The 26284-nt window shown below is 35.2% G+C and overlaps 1 protein-coding gene across 2 annotated transcripts; it reads left to right on the forward strand.

The window, feature by feature from the left end:
• The first annotated feature begins 29 nt into the window (after positions 1-29).
• Positions 30-25158, forward strand: LOC120343233 (uncharacterized). 2 transcript variants are annotated; one of them, XM_039412368.2, is made up of 24 exons: positions 30-990; positions 1977-2155; positions 2592-2669; positions 3202-3374; positions 3945-4074; positions 4425-4548; positions 4867-5036; positions 5924-6157; positions 6248-6491; positions 6986-7056; positions 7745-7896; positions 8175-8290; positions 8748-8851; positions 9614-9789; positions 10259-10341; positions 11050-11168; positions 11984-12174; positions 13095-13180; positions 13632-13747; positions 14172-14382; positions 14776-14934; positions 23707-23836; positions 24334-24468; positions 24545-25158. In XM_039412368.2, exons 1-24 carry the CDS (start codon positions 767-769, stop codon positions 24875-24877), a joined length of 3738 nt encoding a protein of 1245 aa, XP_039268302.2. In that variant the 5' UTR covers positions 30-766; the 3' UTR covers positions 24878-25158. The 2 variants fall into 2 exon arrangements, with proteins under 2 accessions (XP_039268302.2, XP_039268303.2); XM_039412369.2 differs by lacking the exons at positions 23707-23836; positions 24334-24468; positions 24545-25158 and adding an exon at positions 16123-16462.
• Positions 25159-26284: the final 1126 nt, after the last annotated feature.

The following is a 26284-nucleotide window of genomic DNA, read 5'->3' on the forward strand; positions in this document are numbered from 1 at the left end:
CGTCTCGATTATTATGGTTTTACATTTAGGATAGAATTTACATATTTATTCCGGGGGGATTAGCATTTAGCAAGTGTAGGATTGGCTGTCGTGATTTTTTTAGTAAAAGTTGTCCTAACAAATGTAATACCGGTAGGTAATCAAAATGGGTGCAAATTTTAAACTAGAGCATGACATACGATTACCGCTTCTGCATTTATTGAAAATAGGACGAGTGGTGATACACTGTTAACAGTAATCTACAGACTACACTTTGGAAATTATTGAATTGGGAATTATTTTGAGTCTGGCTCATAATAAACGAATTATATAAAATGTAAGCTTTTATATAGTTGATTATGATGCTGTTACCATATCTCGGTAGACTATATCACGTGTTTTCTGGTCTGCCGAAAATTCTCACTCTCCTGCTCTTTCTCTCTCTCTCTCTAGTGCAGTAGTTCATAGATGTATACGGTAAGTAATGTAATTGACTCGCACATTTCTACATCATTTCTGATACAGACATACCGGTAGGCGTTGTGCATTAGATGCATATGCTCCATCATCAGTTTGTGGAATCAAATTTTTCTGGTCAGCGTCTGTGTTCATACTTTCACAATTGCTTAAATTGTAGGCGCTAAATTTTCGTTTCAATTAACTTTATCTTCCTTCTTGTCATATTTCACATTTTTTCTGTTATTGTAGTATTTTATCTTATGTTGTTTATGAAGCATAAATTATTTGCGATTGGACATTTGTTCTGTTTTTGCTGTGGTACTAAAATATGAAAAAGGGAACCCCATCAAAGCGAAGTCCAAAAAGAAACAACAAAAGGTCAATAAAACAGGATGAGAAGACGCAAAAAAAACCTCCTCCCCCACCTCCTCGCTTATCGAGTCGAGGTACATACACAAACCCTCCTCTGCCAGTTATTAGCCGAGGAACATATACTGGTGTACCATTGCCATCTGCCAGTGCTCCGAAGACTGAGCACAGGAAGCACTCAAGGTTAGAAAATTTGGATTACTCACTTTATCAATTGTCATGTAATACATTATTTTCGTACAAAAAGTGTCAAAATGTTGTTCATATACCTTCAAAATTGGGTTGCATTAAATGTAGTTATTTCAGTATTTGGTATAGCCTATATTCATTTGGGAAGAATTTGGAATAATCATTTCCAAATTCGTCTTTTGAGAATTTGACATGCAATGGTCAGGCAAAAAAATTTACAGTACTTAGTTTTACTTCAGGCTATGTGAAAAATAGAAAATCAGTCAGAACAATGTTTATCTCAGCTATTCTGCATTGTCAGATTCATAGTGGTCCCTGCATGATTGAATATGGACATATCTATTTTTTTTATGAATTGTTGCATTGAAAACTATCCAAGAAAATGCAGCTGTACAGGCAAAGTTTCAAGACATTCTATTGAAACTTGCCCTGAATAAAAAATGTCGATGACAACAGACAGATTTCTAATCTTTTCCTCAGGTTGTTCGCATTGTTGCTGTTTTGCTCCTTCTTTGTAGAGGAAACAGTTCAGTCAAAGACACTTGCAATTTGTTTCTTTCCCTCACTTTAAATATTGATCTTCATACTTCCAATGTAATACAAATATAAAGCTTTCATTCTTCAAATTTCTTGAATGCAAGGAGAAATTACATATTTTTACATCTTTTAATAATTCAAATTTCAGAATGACTATATCAGCAGCATTTTGTGAGGGAATTAACTTGACTTGCTTGAAGAATACAGATTCACATTTGAACTTATAGCCTTTTTACTAGGCTATTTGATTCAATCACATATTATACGAGTTACCACTGATTTGAAGACATGATTAAATTTTGAGTTATAAAATTTATTACTTAGATACAACATTTCCCCATTGTTATTTGTCATGCGAACATGTGAGATCATAGCTTTGTTTGATCCTGTCTGTGGGCCAAGTAGAATTTGTTGAGAATGATATGTTTTTTGTTGTATCACAGATCTCGAAGGCAGTCTGTTCAAGGTAGGAAGCCATCTGTCCAAGCCGAGAAACCTAGATCCCGGCATCAAACTGAAAGAGTTTATCACGAGAATAAACATAAAAAGAGGAGAAAAATAATTGGTCTTTTGTTATTACTCTCACTCTTGCTCAGTGGAATTATTGGAATTTTCTTATATTGTAAGTGGTGATGTGATATTTTTACTTATATTCTTGTAGCAATTACCCGTGCTCTAATTTAAAAATAACTTTGCAGTTATTTTGTAGTATAGTTCATATCATATTTGCTCTGATCTACACCCAAGCTTTCCTACATAGGTAGATCAAATTTAAGCAAATTTCTTGTACATATTGATAAATGCTTAGGTGATAAAAGTGTTTAGGGGATCTAGAACAAAATCCATAGGCCTGTTTTTTGATGATCTATCAGTTAAACTTTTTTAAACTTTGTTCAATAAACTTTTTTTTGTCGTCTCATGTCAGTTAAGGCATTGGAATTAACATTCAAAAAAGCCAAATTATTCATGCTTATTTAAGTATGTTACGGAATTCAAGTGTGTAGCCCCTTTTGTGTTTTTTTACAATTGTTTATTTTATTTCATTATATTATTTACAGTGTGGCCGATGTTATTTGGTGATAATGAGTGCACAAGTCTTGAACTTCCAGCAGAATACAAAGCTATCATATGTGCAAGTGAGGACTGAATTATTGAGTTAATTTTTTGCAAATCCAAATAGCTGTTCTCAGTTCTCTCTCGTATCGCTAAATAGGATTTAAATGCAGAAAAGAGCAAAGTCAATCTGGTGGCTCGTACATATGGAAATAGCTTCTCAAATAATTGCTCCAGATGATAGATAGACACAGACAATGGAGAAATTTGTTACTGACCGCACTACGATACCAAGCAGCCCTTCTTTACATAATCAACTTTCGTATAAGTGAAATTTTTAAAAAAATTCATAATCATAGGCGGACAAGCTGGTTTTTGATAATGTCATGCTCAAGGAGTAAACTGGTATTGTTGGAGACCTGACATATAATGGATGAAAACATAAACCAGTAGTTTTGTAAAACGCTTAGTTGACCAATCATTGCTTTTATTTTGGTATCAAGTTTGAGCTATTTTAAAAAAGAGATTATAATTTGTTATGATAAAATGTATGCCATGGTAACAGATTTTAATAGGTCAATAGGATCAATATAAAATTTTCCTTTTTCTCTGCAGGAATTCAAACAGGTCAGACATGTGAATTTAATGTGGAATCTTGTGACATTTTGTGTCCACTTGGTCTTGAAACTGATGAGTTTGCTTGTATAACATCATGTAATTGTGCTACAGAAGGATTGTTTGAATCAGATGTGGCTTATGATAAAGAAAGTTTACAAACTTTACTTTCTGTAAGTGTTTCGATTTCACTCATTCTATCTTCACCTCTTTTGAAGAAAACTGTTCACTTCATGCTAATGGTTGAGAACAATAAATTTTTTTTTCACTTTCAATCTAAACGCGGCTCTGGATAGCAAACTGTAGAGCTGTGGAAAATTCACAAACTTGTCTACAAATTCTGTGTTCAAAAAGATTTTGACTCTAACGCCGGGTTGATAGAGATTTCGTTCCGAACTCTCCAGGAAATCCAATTTTGATGATAGAAAGTTTGGCTTATGCAAGGCTCCTTTAATCAATAGACTCTTATGAACGCTTTCTTGATTTCAGTAAAAATTTAGAAATTGATTAGGCTATCACTATGAAATGTCTGAAATTCAGACACTCTCAGTTCGGGGAATTCAAAATGTTGACTATCACTCCAGACTTCAGGGATTTTGAAAAAACGCTGTTTGGAATGGCCTTCTTTTCAGTTTCTCATTGCCTACCTAATATATTGCATCCTAAATGCGGTGGTGGTAATGGTGTTTAAACTCGGATACGCCATCACCCCCGCCCATTGTAATGACTGCTTATATGTTTAGGCCTATATGACGGTGGAAGATCACACATTTCAGCTCTTTTCAGGCAGTGCAACAAATGTTTTAAATATTTGGAATCTGAATAAAGTGGGTACCAGTGTTAGAGTACCATATGTACTTGCAGATAATTTGGGTGAGTCAACTCTCTGAACTTCGGGAATGACCGCTAAGGCTTTTTGTGATAAAATATTGGGTGCAAGTATCTAGAAATCAGAAAGAGGCGTATTTGTAACCAGCAAAAACAATCAGTTACAGAAAGCACGGATTTTACTATAGCAATGTTTGACAATATTTTCAACTTCACTATGGTAGAGTAGAAAACTATTTTTTTCACATTTGAAACTCTGATATGACGATTTTTTCTAATATCAATTCTACAATCTGTATACAGGCTATTTTGTCATTTGGCCATAGTGCTCTAACAAATAAGATTGATTAAAGTGACAACTAGTTATTATACGTCGAAATATCGCTGTATTGCAGATCCTGCTGTACTGATTGGCATCAATACTGCTATCGAACAGCTGATCAATGAAACATGCATTGAAATGGTTGTTCGAACTAATGAACCAGACTATATACTCTTCAAGAATGGCTTCGGATGCTCGTAAGTGACAAAGTGGGGAATTAGTACTTGACTAGCGTTGCATGAACAACTTTGCTATGGTAAGATTCCGGCGATCCTCTTGTGCAAAATTATCCCTCACCAGATTTTAATCTGTGATTGAGTGCATTCAAATATTTGGTAATACATACATTGAATTAAAATTTGTCCTCACTGACTCCTGTGTGATTCCCGTCTTGTATTCCATGCTCAATAATAAGTTTGTTAGAACATTGACTTTTTTGACTTGGCTTATTTTACCCCTTGAATATTAACGTCTTGTATAATTCTTAATTATTATTAATTATTGCCATTTTCTAGTTCAGCTGTGAGCAGACTAGGAGGAGAGCAACATATAATATTATCAAAACATTGTAGTGCTGTGGGAGCTGTATTACATGAAATTATGCACACACTTGGCTTTTGGCATGAACATTCAAGACCAGACAGAAATGAACATGTCAGAGTGCTATGGGAAAATGTTGATGAGTGTAAGCGAGTCTTTATTGAATATTGTTTACAAGATAACAGAATGCACCAGGAATGTCAGGATGTAATGCATAGATAAAAAAAGATTGGTCTAATATATGACCACGTAGCTCAAAACCGATAGTCTGACAGATAACTAAGATGTGACCCTTGAACCACTGCACACAATTTTTAATTTTTGTGATGTCTTCACACAAAAGTTGGAAGTGAAAAACTAATCCCATAGAGCCCACAGATATTCTTGAAATAAATAAAAGCAATAGTCTTCTAGCGACAACAACAAGCTTTACCCACTGCAAATTTCAAAGCAATTGGCCAAGTGATTGAAGAGAAAAGCGAACAACAACATATTAACAAATCGATTCATTTTTATTTTTCAATTGTTCTTCCCCTTGAAGTAGCATGGATAGTGACAGATCAAAATAAAATATTGATAAGTAATTGTAAGTAAAAAAGCATAGTGATGCATATTTTGCATGAACTGTACTGTACTCATATAATAGTTCAAAATGTTAAAGATTCATAATGTGAGTTTGTGGCATGAAATAATTGTATTTGAGTGCAATTATAAAGTCACATCCTATTTCCCTTTATATGTCCATGTTTCGTATGAACCATAAGGCGCACTTCAAATATATCAGTCTTCTAAGCAGGTGCCTAATCCTAATGTATGGATCAGGTAGTGCTTTATTCTTGATTGCAGGGGTTTGCAACAGGCAGCTGTGGGCCAGATGTCTGTAGTTGGTTATATGGTCCACCGTCAAAAAATGTTTCACACCTCTGCTTTATTGCCTACACTCAAAACTAGTACCAGTACCAGTTTGTTTGGCTTTTTGTTGAATTATTGCTTTGCTTATCCACATTCAAACTTTAGAATATTGTTTCACAGCAAACCAACACCATTTCAACACTAGAAGTATTGAAACTATTTTTGATTTTGGATCACCATATGATGTGGATTCTGTTATGCAGGGAAGTGGTTTTTCATTCAGTATTGACCTTTCTAAACCATCTATGATTGATCTGAACACTTCTGAACCTGTAAAAATACAAAGGGAAGGCTTGTCAAAAGAAGATATTGTGGAAATTAATTCTCTGTACGAGTGTTTTCTCTCCAGCGAAGGTAGAATTTATATCATATTAAAAATAAGAACTTTTTCAGTAACCAAATGATACATACATGCTATTTAAATTAAACATCTCATTAACACAGAAGAAGTAGCTGGAGCTCATTGGGGAGAGTGGTCGGAGTTAGGCCAATGTTCAATGACTTGCGGTTCTGGAGTTGCCTATCAAGTACGAGATTGTTTGGATGGTGAAAATGCAATTATTCCACGACGTTACTGTGGTACAGATTATTATTTGGAAGAAAAATGTGAATCTGAACCTTGTGAACAAGGTGTTTGGGGACCATGGTCTCAGTGTGATCATACCTGTGGATTTGGGACCAGAAAAAGGTAGCTTGAACGTTTTGAACCATATCCTACTATTGGTTAGCAGGTTGTGAGTCATGTTATAAACCTTTATTTTCATCATCTGTCTTGGTTTTTCAGCATATTTTTTTTAAATGACACTTATTCACGCTTTTCGCTCCAGCCCTATACAAGAAGCCATTGATAATTAACGATATGTAAGGAGCTGCTAATATTTGGACCCTTGCTTACCGGAGTGAGTCAGGGGGCATGGGATTTGAACCTGAGAAGTGTAATCTGCGATGCCAATACAGTTAAGTCTACTACTTAAGTCCACTAGGCCATGTCAAAATGAATGATTGATCTCAAATACTAAAAGTTTGATGATTATTAAGACAATGATTATTATGATGGCTAGCATGTGTTCTTTCATTTTTTTCCATTTTTTGTGGCCCATATTCTGGAATATATCTATCATGTATATTTCTTGGTATAATCAGGGTTTTGAGTTTATTGCTGTCCTATTCATTTTATTTCAGAGTGTCTTGTTGTGGAAAAAATACAACATCTGAAGTGGAAGAATGTGAAGAAGAAGAATGCGAAGATCCTGGTTTGTATTTGTATTATGCATCAAATAATACAGGATAAAATCATTAAGATGAGTTGTTACATTGCAATTTGAAACTATCTCCCAGCCGTGAATCAAACATTAATATGAAGATTTTTTTTCATAGAGAATCGGATATTACTTTTTATCATGCAAGAAATAGTATAGGAATAATCATGAGAAAATAGAAAACAAAAATATAACACACACAACGGTGTGGTGCATCGTGCTAGGCAATAGGAATACACTCGCCATCACACCTCTAATTACACATGCAAGTTCAAATGCCAAGGATGATAATTATGTGTGTGGGAATAGCTGGACATTGCTTCAGGGTAGTTCACGTAACTGTTGGTTGGTTACGCCTTCCTCCATCATCAAGTTCATGCATCTGAAACAAATAACTGAATAAACAATCCCATACCTGACATGAACTGGTAACCCATTGATATGTCGTGGTTCATATGACCATAAGTTGTCTTCTCTTCTCCGGGATAAATATGTAAATCCTATCCACACCTAACAAAAAATGTCATACCTTGACTGCAATTTTAAGCCTTCAATTTCACCGAGCTACATATCACAGGCTGCATATGTATGGTGAAGAAGCATTGACTGTTTTTATAACGTCTTTGATCTGCATTAATTGATTACCAGATTTATATGCTTATAAATGTTTTATTTATTTTAGAAACTTCATTCTGGGCGGGGTGGCAAGAATGGGGTGAATGTTTGAGGACGTGTGGTAATGGTATGAAGCGTAGATATCGATCTTGTTTTGACTTGTTTGAAGACACGGTTGAGAATCTAAGATGTCCACAAGTTGGAACTTCACATTTGGAAGTAAGACTTGTACAGCATATTGACATAGTGCTTAGACATCCAAATAGTCAATTATGGTGGGAATTAAAATAAATTGTGTTATGCTAGAATGTGCATCGATTTTAAAGGGCTGACACCTTCAGTGAGGCCTTATTGCAAGATTACCGTAATAAAATTCAATAATGTGTCATTGTATATAGTTCATTTATTCGCTTTTTAAGCTGTCAGTGTTATAGGAGGGCTAATATAACATTATTGGGAGCTCTGATCCGCATAGGGTTTTGTGTTCAATTTTCTAGATAGAAATCTGTGCTGCCGAACCCTGCCCAGAAACTCTTCCTGAAGTCGGGGATTGGAGCGAATGGGGTGACTGGGGTCAATGTACAAGAACTTGCGGTGTGGGATCTTTCAAAAGGTAAATATAAGTAATAATATTTTCGTCTACTTTGATGAATTAATCCTATTTTTAAATGTTGTGTGTTTTAGTTTCACAACTTTGCTGCAACCATGGCATTATCGTCAACTGTTTATATTGTTAACCGCCGGCCCTATTTTGTAATTGTCAAGTTTACAGCAAACTTTTTACTTTTATCATAGGCTATTTTTTGGGACACCAACCCTATTCAATGGAATGTTGGCTTAAATTTGGAAGCCTCGAAAGATGTTGTGATAAGCTGGTTGCGCAAGTTGATGCATATAGTGAATTTTTTATTACAAATTTTACCTCCTAATTCCTTGGTGTTCTGCGAGACCAGATAAAAAGCGTGAGTGTTCCGAGGCAAAAAAAGTTTGAGAAACGCTGTTCCGAAGTAAATGAACTATAGAAAAAATATTATGGAAAAATGTGGTTGGACTGAGTATTATATTTTCAGAGCTCGTGAATGTCTGACAGAAAGTGGAAAAGAAGCCAATTATTGTGTTGGTGAATACATAGAAATTCAGTCCTGCAATATGACTGTCTGTCCTGATCCTGTTTGTGAGTTGTTTTTTATCATATGATCTATTTTACTGTTTAATATATCTTGTCTAGTACTGATTTAAGTTGAGTATTTAACTAATGGATTCCCCCAACTATTTAGTTGACCAAGATGTATGGACTTGAATTGCAAAGGAAACTAATCTTTGGTCAAGTGAGCAGATGAGCTACCCTATGGTGGTGATACGTCCCACAATTTCTGTCACCTAATCATTCACTCTAGGAGCCAACATAGGGTAGTCGGTAGTGTGAAGACAAACATGGTCTCAGCATTATGCGCTTTTCCGAAACCTTTAAATTGCGTTACCTAATAAGTTTTGGTCAAGTGAGCAGATGAGCTAACCTATTTTGGTGATGCGTCCCACAATTTCTGTCACATAATCATTCTCTCTAGGAGCCAACATAGGGTAGTCGGTAGTGTGACGACAAACATGGTTTCAGCGTTATGCGCTTGTCCGAAACCTTTATATTGCATTACTCAAAAAGTTTTGATAGGATAGAAATTTTATATTTATCATCGGGAAGCGGAAAGGCAATTGGACGGCTTAATCATATGTATGAGGAGGTCAGCAATTCTTGTACATATTTATCCATCACAGGATTCAAACTTTCGCAGGCCAATCGAAGGTACTATGAGAGGCATATTCCCAACACTTTGCACATGGTTCCTATTGTTGAGCTGGTCAGCTCTGATCGAGACTGATTGAATTCTTCTCAAAACAATCAACTGTAATTTTGTCTATTCATAAACATGTAATACAGTATCACTGTGGGAGCCATGGGGCCCATGGTCAGATTGTTCAGTGACATGTGGAGGTGGTAGAAAAGTCAGGACCAGGAAATGTCAATCTTCTGTGCCACTCACTTTGGAAACAGACTGTGGGGAATCAATGGAACTTTTAGATGAAGAGTCAAGAATGGAGACCTGTCATAATGATGTAGGTTAAGGTTAATCTAGTGATTTCCATAATATGGTCTGAATTGCATATTCAGATTCAGATGTAGGTTCAGGTTAATCTGTTTCTCAGTGATTTCTATGATATGGTCTAAATTGCTTCTTATATAGTTTGTTAATGAATTTGAGTTATTGAACAAGGAGCCATCAATGGGTAGAAGCATTCAGGCAAATTTGTAATCCTGATAGTCATTCTATTGTAAACAACATGCAGTGAATATTTGGCATGAAGTAGAATTACATAGGTGTTGTTATTATTTCCATTTTTCCCTGATCTGTTTCTGATGTATGAGTGCTAAATGAACGGTATACAATATTTTTACATGATCAACGCCTATATGTTCATATATCTATGCACTACTCTGTAATTGAATGATATTATAGACTGATGTTTAAGACTCAATTTATAATGCAAATACTATTGATAGAGGATTAAAATTATTTAATTTTAGCCCTGTGATCCAGATAAAACTATGTGGTCAGAGTGGGAATCATGGGGAGAATGTAGTGCAGAATGTAAGGGAAGTCAGTGGAGGTTTGTGTTGCTACTGTATCCATAACTAGAGTTAGAAAATGAGTATGAAACTATATGAAAGATTAGTTGAGATATTGTTAAAATTCTTAGCAGATTGTTCACTGCAGTTGAGAATCTGATATGTATTTATATCAGATTGAGTATGAAGTTTCTGAGGCAGACGAGACTCTCTAAGACAAGTTTGCCTACCAATGTTGCTTTGAATTTCTGTTGAGATTTTACTGTCTTTTTTCCCAAAACAGAACTATATATTTGCTAACTCACATAACATTTTCTTATGCCTTGACGTTTTTCACTCTATAAATTTGCATTATGTATTCAAATATAATTCCTATTCAGGAGATGTAATTTTTGATTTGAAATTTTTACAAAGTCCACTGATTCAAAAATTAAACCAATTCATCTTTTTTCTCAATAATTTTATGATGGAAAATTTTACAATTAGTAAAAGAAAATGTAAAATAAGATTGGTAAGTTATTTTGAAAACTATGCCATGGTATAAAAAGCAACACACACAGAACAAAAGTTCAGGAAAGTTGTCAAAACGTCAATTGAGGATTGAGCATGCAATACAAAACGCTCACCTAGTGACATAAAATATTAGTTATAACATTTCCCACCCTTGACCAAAAGCGAATAATTTAAGCACAAGCATTACAATTTGTCACCAGAGTTGCCTGCTCTAGTTTTGTTTATCTTGTTTCCAGACTGCGAAGCTGCTTAGCAGGCAATCTAGGTGATCCTGGATGCGAATGGGATGCTATTTATGATACAAGGACATGTAACGACGAATCTTGTGATACAGCAGGAAGATCAGTTGCTGTTGGTGAGTATCAGCCTTTATTGAGAGGGTAAGAAAATTCGACAAGACGACTTAATTGTATGACAAGCAATGGCCTCTTGTGTCCGGTTACCAGTTCATGCCGAGGGTGGGAATAGTTAACTAGTACATTGTTTCAGATACATGAACTTGATGCTGGTATTTATAACCGTAACCGACCAGTGATTATGTGAATTACCCTATGCTGATGAGAAGGTACAAAAACCCTTGTACAAGAATGAACCATACAAGCTTAGAATCTTCACAGGGTAATCAGAGATGTAATGGCAAGCTTATTCCTAACACTTAGCACAATGCACCAACCCCCGAGCCAAGATCAAGAACATCGACTATCAGTTTGTTGGCATATTATTATTCGAAAACATGACTACTACTACTATTAACTATCTGATTGGTCATCCTGAACTGCATGGGAACATTTAGCCTCTTAGTTTATATTGATGACATTGCTGGTCATTGTCATTGACTTAAATTGTTTCGGCAATATGCCGAATCGTGGTTGGCACAAGTGTCTAATTTGCATGAGGCTTTGAACAAGTTTCCACGCTTTATGTATCTGTTAAAACTTGGATATTTGTTGCTAATAGAAAATTTAAACTACCAGATCATTGAACAGACATTCCATATTAATTTCATGTTTAATATTGTACTTCTACCAAAAAGTTCTTTTCTATTTTTGGATAGCTTATAAGATAGAATACTTCAATATCAAATTATTATGCCTATCTAATCTTAACTAAAAACTAGAATATTAAATTTGAATCAATATTTTTGCAAAAAAAAAAAATTTGTTATTTCAGATCCAGGTTTCACTGGCAGTAGATGGGCTCGATGGTATCAATGGACTCCATGCACTGTTTCTTGTGGTGGTGGATGGCAGAAGAGGTTTCGTCTGTGTGAAACTGCTAATCAGGTCATGGCATATGATTGCTTGACGAAGACTAATCAAACTAAGGGGCATATCACAGAAAAGAAAAAGTGCAGCACCCAAGTCAGTATCATTTTCAAATAGGATAGGATTTACATATTTATCCCGGGGGAGAGGAAAGGCGATAAGACGGCTTATACATATGGTGAACCACGGCCTCTCGTCCGGTTTCCATTCCAAGTCTGGTATGGGATTAGTTATATTGTTTGTTTTCGGAAGCATGGACTTGGTGGTGGAGGAAGCCGTAACCGACCAGCGGTTACGTGAACCACCCAACGACGGCGAGGAGTCCAGCAATCCTCTCGCACATAACCATCCCTGCATGGGATTCGAACCTGCGAACCCACGCAGAGTAATTAGAGGTGCGGTGGCGAGGGTATTCCTAACGCTTAGCCCGTTGAGTCACACCGCCGCACCAAGTAATTGCACCATTTGGTCGTCTTAACTTTTCCTTTGTATCATTAACTACATAATGCGGTTTCTGATTTTAATGTTACTTGTAATTGTAGAATGCAGCACAAACTGAGGCTTAATGGATGAAAAACAATATATCAAGAATGAATTGATTTGCATTGCTTGCAGGGCAGACCTCAGAGCGCTTATTCTTGGTCTTAACTCTAAACTTCGCCACGACTATGAATTGTTATGTTACCAAACTTAAACATTAAAAAACGTTAAAATGTAACTTGAACATAAAAGAGAATAGAACATTCAATGGAAATTATTTCGCTATTGTGAAACATAGGAACAACTTTATTACAACATGAAGCTCATTCTCAGAAACCTGCATTGAATTTTCAATAGTAGAAAAGAAAAGTCATCAAAGTGACCTACCGTAATCATTTTTCACATTTACAAACGATTGGTTATCATTTTATTGCCCATAAAGATCATGTACGTGATTGGGAATCCAGTTTAATAGATGCATGTATGTTATTGATACAAAAGATATTATTCCATGCATCATTTCCTATTACTTTTAGCGTTGTGAAGAGCCGATTATATTATGGAGTGCTTGGCAGTCATGGGGACATTGTAATGTTACATGTGGAGCTGGAAAGCATAGAAGGTATAATATTAAATTTGTATAAGTTGTAGACAACGATTGTCTACGTGCTCGGTAAATGCACTTTGTGAATTCATTTGCTGTAAGATGTTATTCTACATTTTGGTACTAGTATATCCATCTAATTTCAAAAATAGGATTTCAATATTTATGTAGTGGGGAGAGGAAAGTCAATGATATGGCTCATGTTCAACGTGTATGGGAGTCCAGCAATCCTCTTCATCGGAATTATTATCCTTAGGATTTGAACCTACAAACCGATGTCATCAGCTTTTCAATGGTATCGTGTTGCCAACCTTCAATTATGGAGTTGGGTGTTCTCCTGCAAGCTTTTTAAATATAAGGCAGAAGGCTGCATAAGCTCAAAGCAAATTAAAAAAATCACATATCTAGAAAGAATGCTTGGTGTTTCTTATCTTCTAAACTTGTGTATTTATTTTTATCTTTTTCACAGGACAAGACTGTGCCTTGCAGATCGTGATCAATGTAAAGGATCTGATGTAGATTTCAAAAACTGTAAAATCATTTCTTGTGACGTTGGAAAAGAAAAAGAAAAGTCCAACGAAAAAGGTTTTTGTTATGATAAATTTAATTTTGTTCCGTTTATAAAAAAGGGAGTTCAATTTTCTCTTGTGATCTTATTTTTACTGTTAAATTTCCATGAACTATGATATATGGTACGGTAGGATGAATAAACGGTAAATGCGTAGACGAAATGCACACTTTAGTACAGATGTTATATAATTTAAAAAATGACACCTGAATAAAAGAAGACATTGATTTCTTAGTTTTTAGAATTGAATTCTACAATTCAGAATGTGTTTCATTTAGATATAAAACTTATGTCATTTCTTTCGATAGGCTGTTTATAGGTTCTACTGTCCATTTGCATAAAAACCTTATGAAATCCACATATGCCCTTTTATACTTGATAACTACTAGACTCGTGTTCAAAATTTCAAAATTTTTTTCTTAAATAATTTTTTTTTGATAGGAATATTTGCCCAGGGCAAGCTGGCTAGATTTTTTAAAGGTTCGAGCCAGTCCGTACAAACAAAACCAAAGTCGACTGAAAAGAGAATGTTTGGAGGAAAGCCTCAAAATAGTAAACCAGAATTCTGTCCCACTGGTAGCAGATCATATCAGAAAGATTTTAATGGAGACGGTGTCAATGATATGCTGTGTCTTAGCTCAAAAGGGAAGATGTGAGTTTTGGATATTTCGATGTTTCTAATAGGTTTACAAACTTCTCGGACGACGTACATAAGGTAGTTTAAGATTCAGAATCCGTCTGTACTTTTTGATTTCTTCACCTCATTAAGAGCGTAGAGAGATAGATAATGATTTTATTTCAAAATATCATTGAAGTAACCATTGTAGAAGAAAAAGAAAAACAACGATCATCAAATAGACTTAGAGGTCAGCAATGGTGTGTATTAAATTTGTGAGGCTATGCCAAATAAAATAGCTTTTAACGTATCATCAGATATCAGTGGCTGCTTGTATTGTCCTTGTTCTAGGTGACAGGGGTGAATCTCGTCATTTAAAGACTGTTATTTAGTTTAGTAGAATCCAAATATAAATATTTTTGATCGTAGCAAAATAGCTTATACGGTTGGTGACGATGGAATTCAACTCCCAGAGTGGGAGAGTGATGCAGGATTTTGCAACTGGACAGAGACAATTGGACTGGTATATGCTGAAGATTTCAACAATGATAAAGCAAATGATTTGATGTGTTTTGAAAAACATACAGGGTAAGATGTTTGATTATCAGCTTTGAGTTGCTGGTTATGACACAGGGAACATAAATTAATACCCCAAATTATTATTATCAAGTTTCCAACTGATCGACTCGGCAATGTTTGCATTCTGCTAAGCGTTAGGAATACTTTCACCACTCGACCTCTGATTACCCTGAGTTGGTTCGCAGGTACGAGTCCGTGGGGATAATTATGAGCAAGAGGATTGCTTGACTCCTCGCCGCCGTAAGGTGGCGTATCAGCTGGTCGGTTTCGGCTCCGTCACCCATCAAGTCTATGCTTCTAAAACAGATAACTGGTTACCTAATCTCATACCCGACATTGCCACATGATTAAGCTGTCTAATCGGCTTTCCTCTCTCCGTGATAAATATGTAAATCCTATCCTATCGCCAGGTCAGTATGAATACATTTTGATCGATTTGTTTATGTATTATATCCACTTGTTCTTTCTTATGGTAAATGGATTTGTTATTCTTATTTTAGTGATAATTCAAAAGCTATGGTTATTAATGAGGAAAATCGTCTTTCAGTAAGCTAATCAGGCTACTAAAACTTACAATTAATTATAGTAAACATACTTTCATTCGTAATGCAATACTAATTCCAGCCATATCATTGCCAATAGCTGTTGAAGATCCAATTGAAAACTTTATTTTCTCTTTTGTAGAAATTTTAACTAATCAGTAGAGATTTAAATTTTGACCTGAAATGCCAGGAGAACATATCGTGATTCTATTGTATAGTGAATGAAGCATTTTCTTTTTTTTGTTATACTCATTATCACTTCCCAATTATCAATACTGGCTGACCACGGTGGGCCATACCGGTACTGAAAGGTCGAATGCTGTAACTGTATCTACAATACATACCATGTCATTAAACCTCAATCTCACCTGAGGGAACTTTTTATATACCTTGTATTCTCGTTGTTACCCGCAATGGAAATTACCTCTTGCCACCGTCCGCTCCCACTCTGCCTCGGGAAATCCATCTGTAACTACCGTCACAAATATACAGTTATTTATTTTTGGTAATTTTGTGCACAGTCGATCGCGAAAGGTTTATGTCGCGTATATGTGCTTTAGCTTGACTTGCCCTGATATATTTGATCTTTCTCCAAATTTGCTTGTTTTCCCTGTTTGATATACTCGGCGTTTAAAATTTGACATCGGGATTACAGAAAATACACCGTGGTACTTTCTAAAGATGGCAAATTCGATGTCGCTGGAGAGTCGACCAGAGGGCAGGTTCATGATGGTTTCTGTCAATCAAATTCCCAAGTTTTGAATGTGAAAGACTTGGATAATGACGGTAAAGCTGATCTCATATGCAGCGAAGAAGGGAAAGAGGATGAAATTATCTATAATTAATCAGATACTCAATCTGGTGACTACCATTTTGACACCAATTTTAAGAATTGTTATTTATATACTGTTATTGACATTACCTATTTTTCTTTGGCCTAATACTAATACATAACTTAGTTTAAATTTGTCGATTTATATACATGTTAATGCCAATAAAATATATTTTTAATATATATATATATATTACGAAATATGTTCTAAGTTTATTTTGGATCAGTTCGACTTTGTTAGCATCTTTATCGATTCCTGTTTGAGTTTAAATGAATCGAAAAATGGGTGAAAACACGCAAGATTATGAAATATAAACATGGCGATGTCTCAAAAACTTATCTTCTGCTACTGTTCAACAAAATATAATAGGAACGAGTGACGGCAAAATTGCACATGACTTTCAAATGAGATTATGCGAGGCCAACTACCGATCATTTGCTGGTGAGTGCGTATAATGCAAACAAAAAATGAATATGTATGTATGTTTATTCCTCTCGTAAAAGCAATATAAAAGAGTAAGTAATTATAACACAAATGTGCGGTATACACCCCTTTTGATATATATAAATTGTAATGGGGTAAATCAAATATGTACAATATGGTCCCTTATACAGGCAGTTGTGCAAGGAGGGTGGGTAAGTGTGGTAACAGGGATAATGATGGAGTGTACGAAACTGCTTGTACAAAGGAGTATGTTAGGCAAAACAACATCTATAAATAGAGACACAACACAACATGAAACACACTGCATATGAATATAGTAATAAAAAAAAATTAAGAATTTGGACGAATGTACAACACCATTGAGTGATGATACCACATACTATAAAAAGCGGGAATGGTCAAGTTTAAAGGGTGTGTACATATATGGTATGCACCACTCAAGGGCGATAGTGTTAAAAGTGGTCTATGGCTGTTCTGGCCAAAATGTGACCCTACAGGTTTTGGTGAAATATTATAAAGTTATGTATCAAATTACTCACTATTGTAAGTTTTTTTTTTAAATTCTGGATTCAGCCAAAAACGATTTTCAGCCAGAACGCATTTCAGCCAGAAGATTAGAAAGGTATAAAGGTACAGTGGGATAGGGAATGATAAGTTATAAAGAGAAGCCATTTTACCATGTCATGCATTTTCCAATGTAAATTGAAATAATAAAATTATATGGTCTCCTGGGATGAGCAGAAGAAAAAGTGTGATTTGGTGATAGGTAGCAACAACGGAAATAAATATTCCAGGAGTCTTTGAAACGTTCAAAAACTACATTCTGTTATTGTGTATCAAGACTCTTGATTCACAAAAAATTGCGCTCTGGATAACACTCTGGAATCACTGCATCAATCTGTATTCTCAGCACAAAAAGTAAACAGACAAACAAAATGCAGAGATACCTGGAAGGCGAGCATAACTTGGAATAAAGTTAGAAAAAGTACAAGGGCACAAAGGATAACTTAAATTGAGACGAAATACATTAGATGTTTTTTTTTTAAATTCTTCCATATATTAGGGCTGGGTATTTCGGTGAAAATCCTTCAGACAAACTTCGAGCACGCTTTTGCACTGTAAGTTTCTAGCAAATTCTCAATGTTTCGTATTTAGGGCATCGCGTCGGTTTGTTTGTTCATGATGTTGCAATTGTCAATAACATGTGTATCGAATTTTCTGGAACAAAGGATAAAATTACTCATTTTCTTTTTATAGACGACGGCGTGTTTGTTTGTCTCATTGTCGTAATTTACAACATTTAGGTGACATAAATTCTGGTACAATGGGAAAAACCTATTCTAGCAATTATGTTGCTAAGTATAGTGCTCCGAATTTTGTTTCTTAAATATATTCTGGTACAGACTAAATCACATTTTATATGTAAATAATGTAATCAAATGTTTCATTACAGCGTTCACAGTCAGTGCTGGATTCACCATTAGGCACGGAAGGCCGGAATGTTGGGTCGGCAAGCCTTTTTTAAACTATTATTCACTTTTTAAGTACCGTGTTTCCCCGAAAATAAGACAGGGTTTTATTTCAATTTTCTTTCGAAAAATAACACGTTTGGGGGATGCTTTTTATTTTCATTCACTAAAAACAAAATTACGAAACAAAGTAAAGATTTTCAAATATATATATATATACAAAATATGAAAATATCGATATCCATTTACTTATAAATAACACGTGTTTATACAAAATACTGCAAAACATAGATTATTCAGAAATGACCAATCATTTAAAACGTGTAGGAGAGATTTCTTACTATCGGCTAGTTTAAAAAAAAATTTCGCGCTGTCGACTAGGTCTTATTGGACACGAAATGGACATAACGATCGTTTCAATATTATGTTGGTCTTGTTGGACACGTAGTGGACATAACGATCGTTTCAATATTATGTTGGTCTTGTTGTTGTTGTTCTTTGACACTTTTTGGACATCTAGTGGAAAATCTAAAAAACCGCCTTTCTCTTTTATTACTGGACGGATTGCTTCGAAATTTTTACTGTTTGAAGATGAAATTTTTCTCCAGAAGCCTATTACTTTTATTTATTTCAAATATTTCTGTTAGCCCTGTGAGATTTGTTTTTGTTTGCTATGACGTCACCGAACGTTCTGCGGACGCATAGCCGACACTCCTCTTCTCTTTGATCACGTGCCATCGAACGTCGATGGTCCGTAACGAAGTCCTTACGGTACTTGCTACGATTTTTTCCTCACGCTGATCGACGGTATGGTAATTCGTACTGTACTGCAAACAGACGTGTCCATATATTTGGGCGTAGCTCTCTTGTTGGACACGTAGTGGACATAACGATCGTTTCAATATTATGTTGTTGTTGGACACGTAGTGGACATAACGATCGTTTCAATATTATGTTGTTGTTGTTCTTGTTCTTGTTGTCCTTGTTGTTGTTCTTTGACACGTTTTTAAAAAGTCGCTTTTCTCTTCGAATACTGGACCAATTGCTTTGAAATTTTCAGTGGTTGAAGATAAAATTTTTCTCCAGAAGGCTATTACTTTTTTTTTCGCTATGACGTCATCAAAATTATTGCCATTGGGTGGCGCTACGTGTCCATATATTTGAGCATAGCTCTCTTGTTGTTGTTGTTCTTTGACACGTTTTTAAAAAGCCGCTTTTCTCTTCGAATACTGGACCAATTGCTCTGAAATTTTCAGTGGTTAAAGATAAAAATTTTCTCCAGAAGGCTATTACTTTTTTTTTCGCTATGACGTCATCAAAATTATGTGACTCTACGTGTACATATATTTGAGCATAGCTCTCTTGTTGTTGTTGTTCTTTGACACTTTTTGGACATCTAGTGGATACTCTAAAAAACCGCTTTTCTCTTTCATTACTGGACCGATTGCTTCGAAATTTTTACTGGTTAAAGATGAAATTTTTCTTCAGAAGGCTATTACTTTTATTTATTTCAAATATTTCTGTCAGCTCTGTGAGATTTGTTTTTGTTTGCTATGACGTCACCGAACGTTCTGCGGACGCATAGCCGACACTCCTCTTCTTTTTGATCACGTGCCATCGAACGTCGATGGTTCGTAACGAAATCCTTACGGTACTTTGCTACGATTTTTCCTCACGCTGTCTTACTACGGTACCGGTACTGTACTGTACCGTATGGTATTGCAATAATGTTGGTTTTCTTTGCTGCGGGGACGTTACCGTACCGCCTTAGCGAAAGTTGGAATTGAAAAATTTTCATGGGGACAGTATTGAAAGTTTTTTCATGGTTGCGGTACCGGTACCCAGGTACCATACCGGTACCGTACCATAGAATGTCATCGAACGTCGATGGTTCGTAACGAAGTCCTTACGGTACTTTGCCACGATTTTTCCTTACGCTGTCTTACTACGGTACCGGTACTGTACCGTACAGTATTGCAATAATGTTGGTTTTTTTTTCTGCAGGGACGTTACCGTACCGCCTTAGCGAAAGTTGGAATTGAAATTTTTTTATGGGGACAGTATTGAAAGTTTTTTCATGATTGCGGTACCGGTATCATAGAATGTCAGACTTAAAAACATACCCTACCTAATACCGTACCGGTAATACTGCAATAGAGTTATCACTGTAAATAAGAATAGTACTCTATTTTGTCGTAAGTTTGGCAATTTTACCATAGCTTACCGAATTTATTTACTTGTAGTGTGTCTGCGGGATAATTCAATTGTTGTCTCTTTTTCTTTAGCTGTAATGAGAATGTCTGTACAATTGTGATACTTGTTCTCATTTTTGCTGTTTTGTTACGTTTTTGATACAGGTACTATTAAGTTACCTCATATGATTTTCGGGAAATTGTCCACTCTTTTCGTGTCCATATATTTGAGCATTGCTCTCTTGTTTTAAAGGGAGAGATTATGTTTGAATTATTTTTGGAATTCAGGCTGGGTGTTATTTTTGGAGAAACACGATAGTTGTCAAGTCGTGTGTTTCTGTGTCAGTGTTTCTTAACCTGGGTTCGATCGAACCCCTGAGGTTCGGTGGAGCTGTACCAGGGGTTCGACGAAGGTCCTGCGAAATTGTCGTGTTTTACGAAGTATTTCTATTTCCGAACCAATTAAATATGTAAAAATAACTATAATTTGAAGCAGATATTCAAATTCCAAACTTCAGTTCATGTTTTATAAAACCTGTCAATGAGAGACGTCACGTGCTTGGATGTAGACTTCAAAATACCTAAGGTTGTTATTACAAACCTCTAATTTTTAAACCTGGATATTTGTGTAAACGGCATGGTTATTATAACCTACTAATAAAACGTAGCTCAATTTTACAAACAAGTTGAATGCATTAAGTGCACATAAGAAATGAATGAGAAATCAGGGCATGATTGAATTCCACTGAAAGATAGTATTTCCAGGACAGAATATGCCATGCGGAGCTCTGCATAAAAATATCATCCCCGTCGACGACCTTCTGTGAAACAATAAGGAAATGATTTGATTCCCATCTGACGGCAAGTTCAAATATGTGATGTGTATGACTCGAGCCAAGTATATTTTAAAGACATCATCTCAGCTTCTGGATCACCAATGTTGCCATTTTGCTTTCGCTGTTTTCCCCTTATTATCGGCACAACTTTTATAACACAAAAAACATCTTCTTCCCAAAGGGGTATGGACCGCAAACACCATTGTGACATAACAATGGTCATTTCGCCACGGCGTATATTACACCGCAATTTTCACAGTGGTTCAACGTTTGTTTTCTCCAAAAACTCTTTGTAATTCCGAGGAGTCTTTTTTGTGCAATATGTTATCCAAAAAAAGGACTTTGTCTGATGAATATAGGCTTTTACCTGCTCATCTGAACATGACTCCAATGATAAAATTACATGAGAATTACTCTTTCTGAAACAAAGCCACATATCTCTCAGTTGGTCACTGAAAAACAGCAGCAGAAGTGTCACTAATAAATTTAATGAATGTATAAAGTACTGTTTGTTGCGATTTATTTTGCTTCAGCCAATGGCGCAACCAGTTTTTTTTTTCGGTGGTTGATACTCTCTTGACAAAGCGTGTCCTTTTAAATTTCACCCGAAAAAACAACCTATGCTCAACAGTAAGACAACGAATTCATATTCTATCAACTGATGACGGTTAAATTTTCTATAAATTTGTACAAAATCAGATTCCTATTCCTAACACAAATATATTTCTGTAACGTTTCGACTGACCAAGGTCAAACTTCCTCAGACATACATATTTCAACTAAAGCAAGAACAACAATTGCAAGCACAGTTAAATTGCAAGCACATTTATAAAATAAATGTGCTTGCAATTGCTGTTCTTGCTTTAGTTGAAATATGTATGTCTGAGTAAGTTTGACCTTGGTCAGACGAAACGTTACAGAAATATATTTGTGTTAGTGTGCAGCAAGACTATTTATTGAATTACTCAGGATAGTTATCTTCACTCTTGCTACAACATCCTTGCATTATATGCATACGGATCTACCGACGCAAAAGCATAGAAAACGGAAAATTAGTTGATCTTGTAGAAACCCAACCGATAGCACAATATATATATGTCACAGACTACACCTATCTAAAAATATGCTTCAAGTATACATTTCAAAATATATCACATAGCCTTCGGCAGAATTTACAAAATGCAATGTGGCCCTCGAAAACTCATGAGTTTGACACCCCTGATCTAGACGAAATATCGATCTCGAGCAAATTTTGAATGACAATTGCTTGCGGCTCTCTCACAATTCAACCACAAGATTTAATAACATTTGTAAAAAAAAGTAGCCTACACCCATCCCATTCAATGCCATTTCACTGACTTTCGTTATGTTTTGTATGATCGTTTAAAAAAACTTTTTTCGAAAAAGGTCTTTTAATGAAAAGTATCAAGATGTTTTTATTGTGGATTAGCAACTTGAACATATTTTTGAAGGGGGTCACAATACAAAGAAGTTTGAGAACCACTAACCTACGTTATCAAGCATGCTTTGCCGAACTCCAACGATTTGAACATTCAAAGCTAATTTTGTGCAAGGCTTTAAAACTGCACCTTCGCTGAGTTGCTGTTGAGCATAAGTAGAGTTTTATGGTTATATTTGAAGAATATACCTTTCCTATTCTGGCAGATAGTTACAACGGCAGAATCAATGATAAACAAACTTTTGATTGTTTTTGTGTTAGCAGGATAGTAAGTACGGCACGTCTTGTAAACGCGTCATTGGTATGAAATTGTTTAATGACAATTGGTCCAGACAGCAGTGTACTATTCTTGTTTATAAGATTTATAAAGAATCATTTATTTTGTGTTTTCAGAATTTAGCTTAACTTAGAAACAGCGAGTAATTACCGTAACCGACTATTTAGGATTGCTTAAAAATGTTGCCCTGAATTTCGACAATTCACAAAAACCAGAATCCCTCGTGAATACGGGCAGGTCGGTTCTTCAGTTATTCACTATTCTCAATAAAACATCGACATTTGGTAATTCAATATTTCTCAAGTTATATATATTGATATACGCGTTGTAATTACAAAGATATTACGCAATCCTATAATATACCCAATAATGACTTTAGCAACTTAAATAGTACCAGATATCTTTAGGTTTGTGGGTCACCACGGTAATAGCATATTCTCTTCTAAATGTTGACACAATATAAAACCTTTTTTCGGAACTCATTATCAAGGCCAGCAGGGACTACGTACTCCATGGATACATATACAGGGCTGTTGATAACAGAATAGTATATCAAGCAAACGCTAATTATTCTCTCACTCGCACATAAGGTGCGTCATCTTTTCCATTCATGATTCACTTAGCTTTTTTAGTATTCTTAATTTCTAGGTTTCAAAAATAAATTTTTTTACAAGAAAAAAATAAATTTGAAAATTATATTTAAGATGAGACAAATTTTTGATATTTCAGTTTCAAGTTTGTACCGTTTCCTCGAAGGAAAATTAAAATGAAATCAACGAGAAATCAGGAAGCCCGTGATAGACCTAACAACAAAGATAAGCTTCCGGACATCACAAAAAGAAATAAAGTATCAAACGAGGTAGTGATTCTGTGGCTATCTTTGTGATATATTAATTGAATAAAAAGATTCTATGAGTGGTTCAGGAATATGAACCAAGGTTATTCGGTTGCCAGATTCAAAGAAAATGTATATATATATATATATATATATAGTTTGATTTGATTCAATTGATTTTATTTGCTGATTCACAGCGTCTAATTGGGTATATTTGACAACTTACACAAAGTTCCAGCCGAAAATAGTTGATTTATTAATTAGCACCACTTTTATTTACTCCACTCGATAAAATGGATCCGGTTTTGAATGATAACTTGAATCGTAATGACACTCCTCGTCCTACATAATCAGTTGTATCTTGTGCGTATACGACCTAAATCCGAAATTATATATTTTTTTTTATTAAGAGTTTATGAAATTATTGGGAAAATTATGTTTAAGACTGTTAACCTTCAAGATTTAATTTTTATATATCATTTCTAACAAACAAAAGCATAATAATCAATGTTAATTTTCAGAATTTGGTGGAGGAGAATGAAATGAAATTGGTGTTCCAGCACTTTGACGTGGATAACGACGGATTCGTTTCAGCCGAAGATTTGAAGGCTTTAATTTCAAGTCTTGGAGAACAAATTGACAATAACGAACTCAAGGCAAGTATTATCATTTCAGTCATTACTCGCCTAATTTTGTCCAGCTGTTGCTATAATTGTTTTTCATAAATTACAGGACATGTTACGTGTGGCAGACGCTGACGGAGATGGCAAAGTAAGTTATGACGATTTTACCTCAGTAATGATAAATTCCACCAAGTTATTTTCACCGAGTGATACATTGACGGAGAATAGTTCGAATTCATGCTTGCGGAGGCATTCAAAGAGTGAACGACACTTGAGGAATTCTTCGCCTTCTAAAAATAGTAAAACTCGAGCAAACGAGGATAAATATGATTCGAAACAACGGAAAAGAACTTCACGCATGTTTCATCTACAAGATCAAGTGTCCAAAGTTATGATGTTGATAGCCGTCAAACGTATTATGCATAAAGATTCGTGGAACTGATATCACCATAAATATCTTTTTGTCAAATTGTTCAGAGAAAATTGAACTAAACTCCCGAGAAAGAAAAGGTATCAGGACTACTTTCGCAGTCATGACGTTACTAGACATCAAACACATTATGCATGAAGATTATTTGAGCTGATAACACCATAGAGTACATTTTTTGCCAAATTGTTGAAAGAAAATTTAACTCAACTTCTAAGAAAGAGAAAGTATCAGGAAAATTTTCCTGGTTAATTTTGAATAAACATTTACCAAGGGAAGTAATACACATAATAAAAATATATTTTGAAAATAATTCAGTTCACTCCATATGAATTCTGTACTGTTTATAGAAGTAGTATTTTTAATGATTTTAGTAGAAATCAACCACTAAATTTGATAATAATTTTGCAATTTGTACTATCCGACTAGTCGTAAATTTGTGTGTTCCAATTTTATAAACTTAAGATTGGTATACTTTATTCTCTATTCATTTTAAAATACATGAAATATATTTTTCCATCTTGTAATTTCGATTATATGTGTATGTTACAAAATTTAGTAAAAGACTTGGGGAAGGTGGGCCACGGGGCACAGTGGAAAATCAGCTCTCACACTCATATTATATCCGGAATCCGGTACGCGTTTTGATGTTTGAATCCGCCTTTCGGTGAGTTACGACGTCCCCACAAACGGACAGCGGCCTTGCAGAGCGACGCAAGCTATGAGATGAAATTGGTTTTGGGTGGTTGAAACTCTAATTTCGCTATCTCAATATTTCCTTTTTTTCTACTTCGGGCTTTCCAACAGAACAAACCACTGTCTGGTATTTTTAGCTTTAGTCTACTGTGAAATATTCATAACGTAGGCGAATGGATGTGCCTTCTTAATCTCGACGTGGGGCAGTCTAAAAAGTATTTGATTCCTATGAGGAAAAATGGATAGGGGTTCAGTGAGAGATGCTACACTAAGCAAAATTCGACAGTGTTGTATTCATTAAGTGCTTATGAAGCCTAGAGATGCGTTATTTTTGTGTTATATTAGGGTAGCTCTTGACCCATGCCGCAATATGGATTATTTTCTAGATTCCAAAATATTATTTAGGATGTATTCGAAAAAGTAAATCATTCGCTTTTGGCCGGAATTAGACATTTTACTTGTTATAAAAGTTGGTTTAGTTGTTTTATTGAACGCAGTTAACACTTTTGTGATTGAAAAAGAATACACTTTCGTTTCTTGTTCTTTTTCAACAGCGTTCAAAATTCATTGTTCAAGGAATTTTTTGGAAAAAGAACTGAAAATTTTTGATGGAACATTGAAAAAAATAATAATAAATCTCCAAATTTTAAGTCGTGCAGTTATTTAGATCAGCGTTTCCCAAACTGTGTTCCGAGAAACACTATAGTGTTGCGCGACCGTCTTCCG

Source organism: Styela clava, chromosome 3, assembly GCF_964204865.1.
Source record: "Styela clava chromosome 3, kaStyClav1.hap1.2, whole genome shotgun sequence".
NCBI lineage: Eukaryota > Metazoa > Chordata > Ascidiacea > Stolidobranchia > Styelidae > Styela > Styela clava.

Coding starts and splice junctions, on each gene's coding strand:
- LOC120343233 (XM_039412368.2), top strand. CDS start 767: ATGAAAAAGGGAACCCCATCAAAGCGAAGTCCAAAAAGAAACAACAAA. Junction 6,158..6,247: donor GTGTTTTCTCTCCAGCGAAG/GTAGAATTTATA, acceptor TCATTAACACAG/AAGAAGTAGCTGGAGCTCAT. Junction 14,383..14,775: donor CTTAGCTCAAAAGGGAAGAT/GTGAGTTTTGGA, acceptor TTTTGATCGTAG/CAAAATAGCTTATACGGTTG.